At 46.0% G+C, this 13,170-nt stretch overlaps 1 protein-coding gene across 1 annotated transcript; it reads right to left on the bottom strand.

The window, feature by feature from the left end:
* Positions 1–294: 294 nt before the first annotated feature.
* LOC121453663 (nucleoside diphosphate kinase homolog 5) lies at positions 295–12,143 on the bottom strand. Its single transcript, XM_041660587.1, has 5 exons — positions 11,662–12,143; positions 8,071–8,276; positions 7,039–7,139; positions 4,431–4,549; positions 295–480 (listed from the first exon to the last, which is right to left on the bottom strand). Exons 1-5 carry the CDS (start codon positions 11,788–11,790, stop codon positions 400–402), a joined length of 636 nt encoding a protein of 211 aa, XP_041516521.1. The 5' UTR covers positions 11,791–12,143; the 3' UTR covers positions 295–399.
* Between the last annotated feature and the right edge of the window lie 1,027 nt (positions 12,144–13,170).

Raw genomic sequence — 13,170 nt, 5'->3', positions numbered from 1 at the left:
ACAAGGTATACAACTATGCATGCAGACAAATATTCATGCCAACAACAAATAAAGAGGAAAGTATTTTTAAAGTATTTGCGGGCTGGAGAGATAGCCGGCTTAGTGTTGGAGAGTGTACATGCTCTTGCAGAAGACCCTAGTTCCCAACCCTCGTGCAGGTGATTTACCTGTAACCCCAGCTCCACAGGATCCAATGCCTTGGGCCTCCTCAGGTTTGTTCCTGTGCTCACATGCAGACACATACCCACACAAAGACACATACATGGTTTTTTTTAATGTAAAGAAAAGCTAGTTTATTACACATGTAATTACTTGAACCACTAGGAAGGAGGTGTCTTTTTAAAAGTAGATGCGCAGCTTTTCACAGGGAGATAACTCGCCGCCTGTCCCACCAGCACACTAAGGCTCCTCTGGTATTGGAAAATGACACAGTTTAGGTTTGTTGGGATTATTTTTCAGCAGCCAATCAGCTAGCCAACCCTATGGAAGAAAGAAAAACTAAAGTTAATAAACATCTAGCTATTTCCTTTCTATGTATAATAAACATATAAACTAGAAAATTAAGTATCTTTTTAAAAAAGACTTTTAAGACAGAATCTCACAGCCTAGCTTGTTTGGAATTTACTCTGTAGGCCAGGCTGACTTTGAGCTCCTGGAGATCCAGCTGCCTCTGCTTCCTGAACTCTGAGATTAAAGGCATGTGCCACCCACCACATCTAGCTAAACAACTTTTTTTGTTTTGTTTTGTTTTGTTTTTGTTTTGACAGGATTTTTCTGTGTAGCCCTGACTGTCTTGGAACTTACACTGTAGACCAGTCTGGCCTAGAACTCAGAGATCTGCTTACCTCTGCCTCCAGAGTGCTGGGATTAAAGGCGTGTACCACCACCAACCTGCCCAAATTTAGAGGTATCGTTATAATCCTGGAAGTTGACAAGGGACCACGTGTAGAGAGAAGATACCCTCCAGTGGCATTGTGTCATTAGGGCTTAGTGGAGGCTGAGGTTCAGTTCAGACTACTGGTCTACCTTAAGGGGGGGTTAAAGACTGTGAGCCCAGGGTAGATGTTGAACTAAAGCAGGAGGAGATAGCAAAGCGAAGTGATTAGGGAGGAGTGCTAACTCATTAGAACCTAGACAGACTGTAGCAATCATAACAATGAAACTCAAGCTTTTACACTTTGGGGCCAGCCTGGACAATGTTAATAAGCAACATGAAGTGGAATTTTTTGCAACATAGTGAAATCATTCTATACTGTTAGCTCTTCATTGGAAAATGATTAAGAGTATGAGTGTGGGCTGGGCTGGGCCACAGCCTTAATTCCAGCACTCAGAGGCAGAAAAGGTGAATCTTTGTGAGTTTGAGGCTAGTCTGGTTTACTGGTCTACACTGTCTGACTGCTAAATAACTTTTATAACCACTTTAAGAATAAAAATAAAGGCTGAGAGCGATGTGAGTTTGAGGCCAGCCTGGTTTACAGGGTGAGTTCCAGGATAGTCAGGACTATACAGAGAAATCCTGTTTCAAAAAAAAAAAAAAAACAAAAACAGCCGGGCGGTGGTGGCACACGCCTTTAATCCCAGCACTCGGGAGGCAGAGGCAGGCGGATCTCTGTGAGTTCGAGACCAGCCTGGTCTACAAGAGCTAGTTCCAGGACAGGCTCCAAAACCACAGAGAAACCCTGTCTCGAAAAACAAAACAACAACAACAACAAAAAAAAAAACAAAAAAAAGAAAGAAAGGAAGGAAGGATGAAAAAGAAAAAAGCTCATACACACAACTAATAAATGTAATTAAGCATTTTTTTTTTTAAGAACCAGGAGGTGGTGGTGCATGCCTTCAATCCCAGCAGAGGCAGACGGATCTTTATGACTTCGAGGTCAGCCTGGTCTACAGAGCTAGTTCCAGGACAACAAGATTTACACAGAGAAACCCTGTCTTGGAAAAGCAAAAACAGTTTAAGATCTGGGGATAGGTTCATCTGGTAGAACGTTTGCCTACTAAATACAAAGCCTTAAGTTTGATCCCCAGCACCTGGTAAACTGGGAGAAGGGACACACATCTGTAATCCCAGCACTTGGGAGGTAAAAGCAAGGTCTAAAGTTATCCTTGTCTACATGGCTAGTCTGGCACCAGCTCAGGATGCAGGGAATCCTCTCTCATAATACAAAATAAAATAATGATGATTATAATAATGACAAATGGAAGCCGGGCGATGGTGGCGCACGCCTTTAATCCCAGCACTTGGGAGGCAGAGGCAGGTGGATCTCTGTGAGTTCGAGGCCAGCCTGGTCTACAAGAGATAGTTCCAGGACAGGCTCCAAAGCCACAGAGAAACCCTCTCTCGAAAAACCAAAATAAAATAAAATAAAATAATGACAAATGGAGGGCCATAGAAATGGCTTGGCAGGTAGAGGTACTTGCCTTCAAGCCTGAAGACCTTAGTAAGGTCCTGAGGACTCCCACGGTGGAAGGAGAAGGCCCTCTCTGACCTCCACACATGTATTGTAGTACTCACAATAAGAACATAATAAATAAATAAATAAATTCAATTGTTGCAACATTTTAATGGAGGAGGAAAAGTTCACGCGCTGAGCCCTCCCTAGCAAGGCCTGTTACCTTGCTCATACCCTCATGAGTGTTCCTGTAAATGACCCTAAAGAAACTCAGTCCAAAGGAACAGAAGACATGGAAGCAGGAGAGGGGCTAAATGGGAGGAGGAAGGGGGGGAGCGGGACAGGGACAATGGTAGGTAAGGGGTTGCACACATGCACAACCAAATACATGATCTCCTAGTAAGTTATAGGCCAGCGAGGGCTAGACAGAGAGACCTTGTCTAAAGATCTACAACAACATTCAAGGCCAGTCTGGTCTACAGAGAAAGTTTTAGGGCAGCCTGGGCTTCATAGGAGACTTCCCCCAAACAATTAAACAAAACCCTTCAACAAAACAATAAGCAAAAAAAAAAAAAAAAAAAAATCACCCAGTGTTATGTGCATCTATGAAAATGTCATAATGAAACTTAGCAAGTATAATTACTATATGCTAATAAAAACAGTAAAAAGAATAAGAAAATGGAGCTCAGTTCATGAGGCTTGCACGGAACTGCTTTATCGACCCCCACCAACTTACCCAGACCCCCCCAACACACACACCCCTTCCCCCCCAACACACACACCCCTTCCCTCCCAACACACACACCCCTTCTCCCCCAACACACACACCCCTTTCCCCCCAACACACACACCCCTTCCCCCCAACACACACACCCCTTCCCCCCAACACACACACCCCTTCCCCCCAACACACACACACACCCCTTCCCCCCCAACACACACACCCCTTCCCCACAACACACACACCCCTTTCCCCCCCAACACACACACCCCTTCCCCCCCAACACACACACCCCTTCCCCCCAACACACACACCCCTTCCCCCCTCAACACACACACCCCTTCCCCCCAACACACACACCCCTTCCCCCCTCAACACACACACCCCTTCCCCCAACACACACACCCCTTCCCCCAACACACACACCCCTTCCCCCCAACACACACACCCCTTCCCCCCAACACACACACCCCTTTTCCCCCCAACACACACACCCCTTCCCCCCCAACACACACACCCCTTCCCCCCACACACACCCCTTTGTTGTTTTGTTTTGGAGGCAGAGTCTCACTGCACAGCCTTGGCTGGCCTGGAGTCCACTGTGTGGACCAGACCAGCCTTGAAGACAAGACACTTTAGGGTCTCACTAAACTGTCCTGCTTGGTGGCCACAGAATCAATACATAGACCAAGAAAGACTCAGAACTTGTGAATCTTTAGACTAAAAGAATAAATATTAGCCAGGTGGTGGTGGTGCACACCTTTAATCCCAGCACTTGGGAGGCAGAGACAGGAGGATCTCTGTGAGTTCTAGGCCAGCCTTGTCTGCAGAGGGTGTTCCAGGACAGATACCAAAGCTACAGAGAAACTCTGTCTCAAAAAAAACAAAACAAGCCGGGCCGTGGTGGCGCACGCCTTTAATCCCAGCACTCGGGAGGCAGAGGCAGGCGGATCTCTGTGAGTTCGAGACCAGCCTGGTCTACAGAGATAGTTCCAGGACAGGCTCCAAAACCACAGAGAAACCCTGTCTCGAAAAACCAAAAAAAAAATAAATAAATAAAAAAAAACAAAACAAAAAACAAAAAACAACAAAACAAAACAAACAAAAAGAATAAGTATTAGCTGGATATGGTGGTGGCATCTTTAATCCCAGCGTTCAGGAGGTAGACGCAAGTAGATCTTTGTGAATTTGAGGCCAGCCTGGGTTAGGATAGCCAGGACTACACAGTGAGACTCTGGCTCAAAAGCAAACAAATACAGTTTTAAATATGAAAACGATACACACTATTCTCTAGTGTGAATAAAAAGGGATCTTACATAAGGGTCTTCTGGCTTCTGCTTACAGAGTTCCGTGAGGCCTTGAAGCAGGGTTGGCGTCACGTACAAATTTAAATAGTCCTTAGCAGCTTGTCCAATTGGAATGGGTTCAATAATCACTGCAAATACAAATAAATTCTCACTAAAAAGCAAATGTAAATGAGTACACACTATATAACTATTAAAAAGGATGTCTTCAAGAGTTGTGAACTGTCGCGAGACATTCGTATCACTGTGAGTTTTTTTTAAAGATTTATTTATTATGTATATAGTGTTCGGACTGTGTGTATACTTGCATCCAGAAGAGGGCACCAGATCTCATTACAGATGGTTGTGAGCCACCATATGGTTGCTGAGAATTGAACTCAGGTCAATTAGTGCTGTTAACCTCTGAGCCATCTCTCTAGCCCCACTGTGAGTTTTAAATTTGATTTTTGTTTCTTCATATTTATTGAAGTGTTGTAATTGTTATCAGTACGGACTTTCTGACAGAGTCTCACCAGAGCCCAGGCTGGCCTGGGACTCACTGGGCAGCCTCGGCTGGCATCAAACCTACGGTGATCTTCCTGCTCAGGCTCCTGGCTCCGAGAATAACAGGTGCAAGGCACCACACTCTGACTCTTTACTGAGGTGTTATTTACACACGGTGCTTGCTGAGCTTGTGATCACACAGAGAAATAAATATAATTTAAATAAAAACAACAAAATAACAAAAACTACCAAACACAAAAGAACTAAAGCAAAACCAAATCAACACCCCCCACACACACACCGTGGCTGCCCAGGAGGCTGCACAGATGGACCAAAGCAAGGCTTACCTGTGGACACTTTAGTGAGATCTGTCTTAAAACACAAAGGACTGGTTGCAGGTTGCAGTAGATGCCTGGAATCCCAGAACTCACTAAGTGGAAGCAGGAAGATCAGGAGTTCAAGGCCAACCTGAGACACAGAGGCCCGTCTCAAAATAAACAGGAGACTGGAGGAATGGCTCAATGGTTAAGGCCAAGTTTTCTTCCAGAGTCTCCCAAATTCCTATCTCAGAGCCCACATAAGGGGGTTCACAGCTGAGTGTAACTCTAATTCCAGGGGATCCAATGTCTTCTTCTGGCCTCTAAGGGTATCTGCACACATGTGGCATATACTCACAGACATAAACAAAAATGAAATAAATCTTAAAAATAAAAGGGCTGCACACTCAGCAGCTCACTGGCCAAGATCTGCCTGTTATAAAGTCCTAGGTTCACCCCAGTGCTTAGAGACAGCATCCTGATTCTTCCACACTTCTTTCTTCCTTACTTCCTTCTTTCCTTCCTTCCTTCCTTCCTCTCTCTCTCTCTCTCTCTCTCTCTCTCTTTCTCTCTTTCCTTCTTTCTTTCTTCTGGCTTTTTTTTTTTTTTAGACAGGGTTTCTCTGTGTAGCCCTGACTGTCCCTGGAACTTGCTCTATGTAGACCAGGCTGGGCTTGAACTCACAGAGATTCATCTGCCTCTACCTTCTGAGTGTTGGGATTAAAGATGTGTACCACCACCACCTGGCTAGTATGTCCATTTCTTAAAGGATTACCAGATTCATGAGTTCAAATTGGATGGAAATCAAAAAGAATCTCCAATGACCAATTTCACAATGACTTACAACTTTTAGGAAAAAAAATTGCTTTTTTTGTAAAAAGACACGTTTACCAAGTCTAAACAAAGGAGCAGAGCCAGCAACGGAGCCCTGCCTGACTGCACTAGAACTTAACTTTACTATTCCTCTGTGTCTGAAACACTCATGAAGGATCATGGATAATTAGGAAGAATGACCGCACAAGGAAGAGCAATCCTAAACACTCCCAGAGAAAGAAGGAATTCCAGAGCGCCCAGGGCACAGCACAATCCATAGGTGTGCACTTTTCAGCTCTGCTTTGTCGGTGTTTGTGTTTATGTGTGTTTGTCTACATGTATGTTTGTGCATACTGGTGCATGCCGGCTTGCCCAAAAAGGTCAGAAGAGGGTGTTGGATCCCCTGGAGCTGGAGTTACCAACCGCTGTGGGTGTTGGGAACTGAACCCTGGTCCTTTGCAAGAGCAGCTGAATCAGCTCTCTGAGCCGTGTCTCAGCTTCTGCATTCTTGAGACAGGTCTCTCTCTGTGTAGCCTACGCTGCCTGGGAGCTCTGCAGATCAGGCTGTCCTGGAACTCACAGAGATCCACCTGCCTTTGCCTCCCAAGTGCTGAGAGTTTGGTTTTTGTTTTGAGTTTGTGCTTTGTTTGTTTTGAGATAAGGGCTGGGGTAGCATAGACTGGCTTCAACAGAGCTAAGACTTTGAATTTCTGGTCCTCCGGAGCTAAAATTAGGATTACAGGCTACTGACCTGTGCCTGCTTTTAAATTCGGTGCTGGGATTCAAACCCAGGACTTCCCAGGAGCTCAGCAAGCACCCCACAATCTGAGCTACATCCCAGGCCCCTCCAGCTTCAAGTTTGGATGACTTACAACTTGAAAATATAATAAAGCATATTTGGAGGAAAATTCTATCTTGCTTTCTAGTCATATCTTCAAAACAAAAACAAACTTTAAGAAGTGACCGATTTGGAGGTGTAGTCAAGAAAGCCCGCGTGAGAAACTCACCTTCTGGGAACATGAACCGAATTTCTCTTTCCGAGGCAGCAAAGTCGTTGCTCCCATGAAGGGCATTCCGTAGCTCATCCGTACCGTAAATCGCCCTTAGACTAAAGCAAGTTAGGGAAGGATGCTGTCCTTCCGTTCTGACAGCCAGGGAAGGATGCTGTCCTTCCATTCTGGCATTTCCTCTACATTATTGGGAGGAGGGGGGGCGTCACACGTGGAGGTCAGAAAACTACTTCAGGGGTGGTTTTCTCCTGCCAGCTTGTGGGTCCTGAGTTCGAATCCAGTCATCCCACTAGGCAACAAGCGCTTTACCGGCTAAGCCATCTCGCCAGCGGTTTCTATTTTTGTCTGCTTGTTTTTAGACAGGACATCACTAGATGACAGTCAAACATTTGTGTGTGCTGGTGGAATGCACTGAGAACAGCCATTCTCTAGGTGAAGAAGGGTGTTTTTGGGAGAAGTGAAAAGGATATATAAATTCAAAAGTGCGACAACTGTTTCATTTCTAGAAACCAGTGATTGTGCTAAAAATTTTGATTGGGGGGGGCATCTTCTTATTATGTATCCGTGGCTGGCCTGGAACTTTCTAGGTAGACCAAGTTAGCCTTAAACTCTCAGAAGTTTGTCTGCCTTCTGAGACAGTCTCAGGTACTGAGATTAAAGGTATGAACCACCATGTTCAGAAAATAAATCTAAAAATTTCAAATTTTCCCATTAAAAATCTTACTTCTGGATCAGTGCGTGGGTTCTCTAAAGCCTGGTGACCCAGTTGATCTGGGACTCACATTGTGGACAGGAGAGGGTTAACTCCCACCAGCTGCATTCTGGCCTCCCCCTGGGCTAGGCCAAAGTGCCCACACAATAAATAAATAAATAAAAGGCAATTTCAAAAATCCTCCTTCATAGGCACGTGTTGTGGCTCACATCTGTAATCCAGAATTACAAAGATACTGGGTTTGGTTTTTTGCTTGTTTCTTTTGCTTTCATACTTTAAGGGGGCTTCAATCCCTCAAGGCACTCTGGGGAAGTTACCTGTCTGGGTGTGTCTCCTTGGCTACTAAACTATTAGGTGGCCCCAGAAGATCTTTCCAGTAAGAGATGGCGTTATGTCTGGCTAGTACCATAGCAACAAGAGGTCCAGAGCTCATATAAGCTGTTAAGTTTGGGAAAAACAGTTTCCCATACTGTTCCACGTAAAAGTTACTACAGTGCTCAGGGCTCAGATGTAGTTTTCGTCTCTGTAAACAAAGTCAACAAAAGCAATTAAAGTAACAGCTCAAAAGAACTCATTAAGTCATTAATAACTTCCCAGACATGGCAGCTCATGCCTGTAATTATCTTTGTATTATTATACAGAAATGATAATTAAATTAAATATGCTCAGAGGAAGTATTTATATTTATCCAACTTAAAATAAATAAGATCCCTAGGCTGATGAGATGGCTCTGTGGGGAGACACGCTTGCTGCCAACGCTGAAGCTCTTAGTTCAACCCCAGAACTACATGCTGGGAAGAGAGAGCCGGTTCCCTAAGTTTTCAGACTGAAACACATACACTGTGTGTGTACATGCACACACACACACACGTTGTTAAAGAATGTTTGCTGAGCATCATGAGGAGCAGAGTTTGGATCCGAGCACCTACACTACCAGCAGGGTACCCACCACACTCCCTCTTCCGGCAACCACCCCCTTGTGCAGGCACGAGTGCATGGCCACCCAGCCATCAGGCACGCTTGATCCGCATAGTGAGGTCGTCTAGGGCTGCAGAGAAAGTCACTGTCTCTAAAAACAAGAACAAATAATAATAATAACAATAACTGAGATATGAGTTTAGCTCCAGGCACGGTATTATAGGGTGTGGAGAGGAATATTCTGATAAACTCTTCGGTCAGCTCCCAAGAAGCCTAGCTCCCACACGACTCTCTTCTCTCCACCACCCAGTGAAGCTGTTTGTCTGTTTTGAGATGGGTCTTGTGTGCCTCAGGCAGGCCTCACTCACGGTATGGCCCGTTTCTGTACCAGTGCACTCTGCTGCCTTCCTCCCCAGACACAGGCAAGCCCCGCATGGGCCCCTTCTGCAGGTTTGTTGGTTTCTGCAGCATAATTTTAAAAATTTTGAGTCCAGGGGGCTGGAGAGATGGCTCAGTGGTTAAGAGCATTGCCTGTTCTTCCAAAGGTCCTGAGTTCAATTCCCAGCAACCACATGGTGGCTCACAACCATCTATAATAAGGTCTGGTGCCCTCTTCTGGCCTGCAGACATACACACAGACAGAATATTGTATGCATAATAAATAAATAAATATTAAAAAAATTTTGAGTCCATCTTTAAAGTTGACACAAAACTAATGATTTTATTGGTTGCTTTAAAACTGAAATCTGTGAGTTCAAGCCTGACTGACGGAGCCAGCTTCAGGACTGCGGCGGGATTTGGTGAAAACTCTACTGGTGGGGCACAGAACTCAGCCTGTGACAAAGAAAAGCCTGCCACCTGCTGGAAAGAGGAAAGCTCAGCGCCTGCTCCGCAAAGGAACCGCACAAATGCCCTGCAATGTCACTGTGAGACAGTTGGGAGAGTCCCAGCCTTGGGACGGAAGGTAGGCTAGTGGTTACCAGGGGCTGGGGGGATGGAAACACACTTCACCCCTTTTAACAATAAGTTCACAGCTTCATGTTGAAAACGACAGATGATAATGGTGAGGGTCACAAAACCACGCGAAGGTGGTGAATACCACTGTCTGCGCTGGACCCTAAAAATAGTATGGTACAATTGATGTAATGGATCTCTTCCAAAACAAAGCAAAAGGAAAAACAAAGTCCCCCCCATCACCTGTGTGTGTGTATGTGTGTCTGTGATATGCATGCCTGTGTACATGGGTATATACACATACGTGGGGGTGCTGGTGTCATATGTGTAGACAAGAGCTCCACACTGGGTGCTAGCCTCACTTGCTCACCACCTTGGATCCCCCATTGAACCCAAAGCTCACCAACTTGTCAAGCCTGGTGGGTTCAAAAGCTCCAGGGGTCCTCCTGCTCCCCCCACCCGGCACTGGGATTACCTACAGGTGTCTACCACCTCACCTAGCTTTTACATGGTTGCTGGGGATTCAAACTCAGGTCCTTGTTCTTGCTCAGCAAACACTGTGCCAAAACCCTTCTCCCCAGCTCAGTTTTCTTTAACACACTGACAAAATAGGTGATATGATGACAACCTAATACTATATAATTTCTGTTGTTGTTGTTTATGAGACAGGGTCTCACTCTGTAGCTCGGGCTGTCCTGGGACTCACTATGTAGACCAGGCTGGCCTCGAACTCACAGAGATCTGCCTGCCTCTGCCTCCCGAGGGCTGGTATTAAAAGCCTGTGCCATTATGCTTGGTTCTGTATAAGAACATTTAAGACAGGGTCACTGTGCAGCCCGGGCTCGCCAGGAACTTGCTGTAGGGATCAGGCTGGCCTCAAACTCACAGAGGTGCACCTGCTTCTGCAGTGCTTGGAATAAGAGCACTGCACTAAGCTATATACGTTTAAAAGGATAAAAAACTAGTAACTCAAGTAAAATTCAACAAAATATTATATTCTATTTGGTATAATCATACATTTTTGTCTTTAGTTGGAGACATTGCCATTCTAGAGGACAGTTAGGAACTCTGTGAAGGCCAAGATGGTGGGGCCCTCAAGATCCTCCAGTCTTATCCTACCTAGTGCTGGGATCACAGGCTTACACCACCACTTCCGGTGCCCGGGTCCCCTGTACTTCAGGTCCCTGTACCCCAGGCTGACCTAGGACTCCCTGTATAATACAAGCTGACCTCTCAATGTCCTCTGGAGAGTCTGGCTTCCTTAACAATGTTTACCAACTGTGGAACAAATATTGGTCTTAAAACATCAAATATTTGCTGGTCAGTGGTGGCACACACCTTTAATCCCAACACTAAGGAGGCAGAAGCAAGTGGATCTCTGAGTTTGAGGCCAGCCTGATCTGCAGAGTGAGTTCCAGGACAACCAGAGCTACTAAGAGAAACCCTGTTTTAAAAACAAACACACAAACTAAAACCCTCCCACCACTGGAGAACCCAACTAGGCACAGGAGTACTGCACATGCCTTAGAAGGGATACATTGACTACAATTTAATGATCCAGAACTTTACCAAAGAGACTCCTGTGAGGAAGTCAGAGAGGATCACTTCCTCTTGTGGGGGAAATGTTTCAATCGCAGAGAAACCCCTGGGAGAGGACAATGCAGTAAACCATTTCCTCTCTCTAGACCTGACTAGAGAAGTTAAGGGATGGAAAGAACAATTCGGCTCCTTTTGTGTCTTATGCTGTATCTTTCAGAAATGGAGAAAACATATCTATTACAAGTAACTTGCTTGTTTTTGAGACAGGTCTCACAGAGCCGAAGCAGATCTGTTAACTCTGAAGTCACTGCATAGCCGGACCCCTGATCCTGCTGCCTCCACCTCCCCAGACCAAGATTACAGGCATGTGCCTACCTGACCAGCTTACATATAACCTTTATGTTTAGAAGTGTAAGCTTAATGTTACCACGGATCTAAATGGGTGGGTACATTTATATACGTATAGTGCAGACTAATAAAGAGACACTGGAAGTTACCTGAATGATGGTGAATCCAGATCTGAGAATAATGTCGCGTATCTCCTCTTCTTTGTCAACAATGTCTGGCTTGATAAGAGCTAGGGTTTTTTCTACATATATCTGAGGCAGGGGCATTGACACCTCCATTCTGGCGTTTCCCGGTATAAGTCACTAATCTCTGACCAGGTATCCACTGCAATGACACGCGCTCCCGTCCCAAATTCGACCCGAGGCAATACTTGGTGTTAGGGTTGACTAATTTCTGAAAATGGAAACTGCGTGTCTTCCTACAAGCAGTCCCGAAGAATATGACTTGTACAAAGCCCAAGTGGAACCCTGGCCGCTTCAATGAGGCTGGATGGCGCCATCAGTGGGTGGGGAAGGTTCTAGCCCGCTGCCCTAGCGAGGGGTCCCCACCCCTCAGGAACTGCTTTGCACAGGCTTAGACGTGACTGCAAGGCAGGGTCCCCAAATCCTTAGGAAATCTCCAGGCTATACCCTCCCCGCTCTCCGTTCAGGTGTTGTCAAAACCCGTTGCTAAGAAACCTGAAGCTGCTTTTCCAACGGTGGCTGCAGAGGGCCAATCCCAGCAGCGTTTTTCAGGCCGTGAGAATTTTATTGTGTGTGATGTGGTGGTAAGAAAACAACTTCGTGTAATCAAGTCTTTCCGTGTTTGCGGTTTCCAGTGATGGTCCTCATGTGGCGGGGCCTGTATGCAAGCCTCTTTACCCACTGAACCGGAGTGCCAGCCCTCCTCTAATTGATCTTCTTCCTCGGACCTACTTGAAGAATGCTTGATTTATTCACACTTCTTAAATGAGATAAATCAGACACTCCTCTCACCGGCTCCACCCCTCCCAGACACCATGTGAAAGATTAATGCCAAGTTTATTTCTTTTTTTTTTAAATATTTATTTATTTATTATGTATACAATATTTTGTCTGTGTGTATGCCTGCAGGCCAGAAGAGGCCACCAGACCCCATTACAGATGGTGTGAGCCACCATGTGGTTGCCGGGAATTGAACTCAGGACCTTTGGAAGAGCAGGCAATGCTCTTAACCTCTGAGCCATCTCTCCAGCCCCCCAAGTTTATTTCTTAACACTACTTTCTCTTTTCTTCATTTTTGGCCTGCCTTCCCTCCCTCCCTCCCTCCCTCCCTCCCTCCCTCCCTCCCCTCCTCCTCTCTCCTCCTCCTCTTCTTCTTCTTCTCTCCTTCTCTTTCTTCTCCTCCTTCTTCTTCTCCCCCCCCCCCCCTTTAGGAGGTGATGGTGTTAGTGCTGGGATCAACCCTAGGGCCACCTCCTCCTCCTCCTCCTTCCCCCACCCCTCTCTTTAGGAGGTGATGGTGTTAGTGCTGGGATCAACCCTGGGGCCACCTCCTCCTCCTCCTCCTTCCCCCACCCCTCTCTTTAGGAGGTGATGGTGTTAGTGCTGGGATCAACCCTGGGGCCACCTCCTCCTCCTCCTTCCCCCACCCCTCTCTTTAGGAGGTGATGGTGTTAGTGCTGGGATCAACCCCGGGGC

This window comes from Microtus oregoni, unplaced genomic scaffold (assembly GCF_018167655.1).
Source record: "Microtus oregoni isolate MIOR12 unplaced genomic scaffold, Mior012 000011F_ref0000422, whole genome shotgun sequence".
Classification (NCBI taxonomy): domain Eukaryota; kingdom Metazoa; phylum Chordata; class Mammalia; order Rodentia; family Cricetidae; genus Microtus; species Microtus oregoni.
This window is presented reverse-complemented; position numbering and strand designations above follow the sequence as displayed.

Excerpts from the sequence above, each read along its gene's own strand:
- LOC121453663 (XM_041660587.1), bottom strand. The coding sequence starts at position 11,790 with ATGGAGGTGTCAATGCCCCTGCCTCAGATATATGTAGAAAAAACCCTA. Across the intron at positions 7,140-8,070 it reads AAGGAGACACACCCAGACAG|TCTAAGGGCGATTTACGGTA; the intron begins GTAACTTCCCCA and ends AACTTGCTTTAG. Across the intron at positions 481-4,430 it reads AGAAGCCAGAAGACCCTTAT|GGTTGGCTAGCTGATTGGCT; the intron begins GTAAGATCCCTT and ends TTTCTTCCATAG.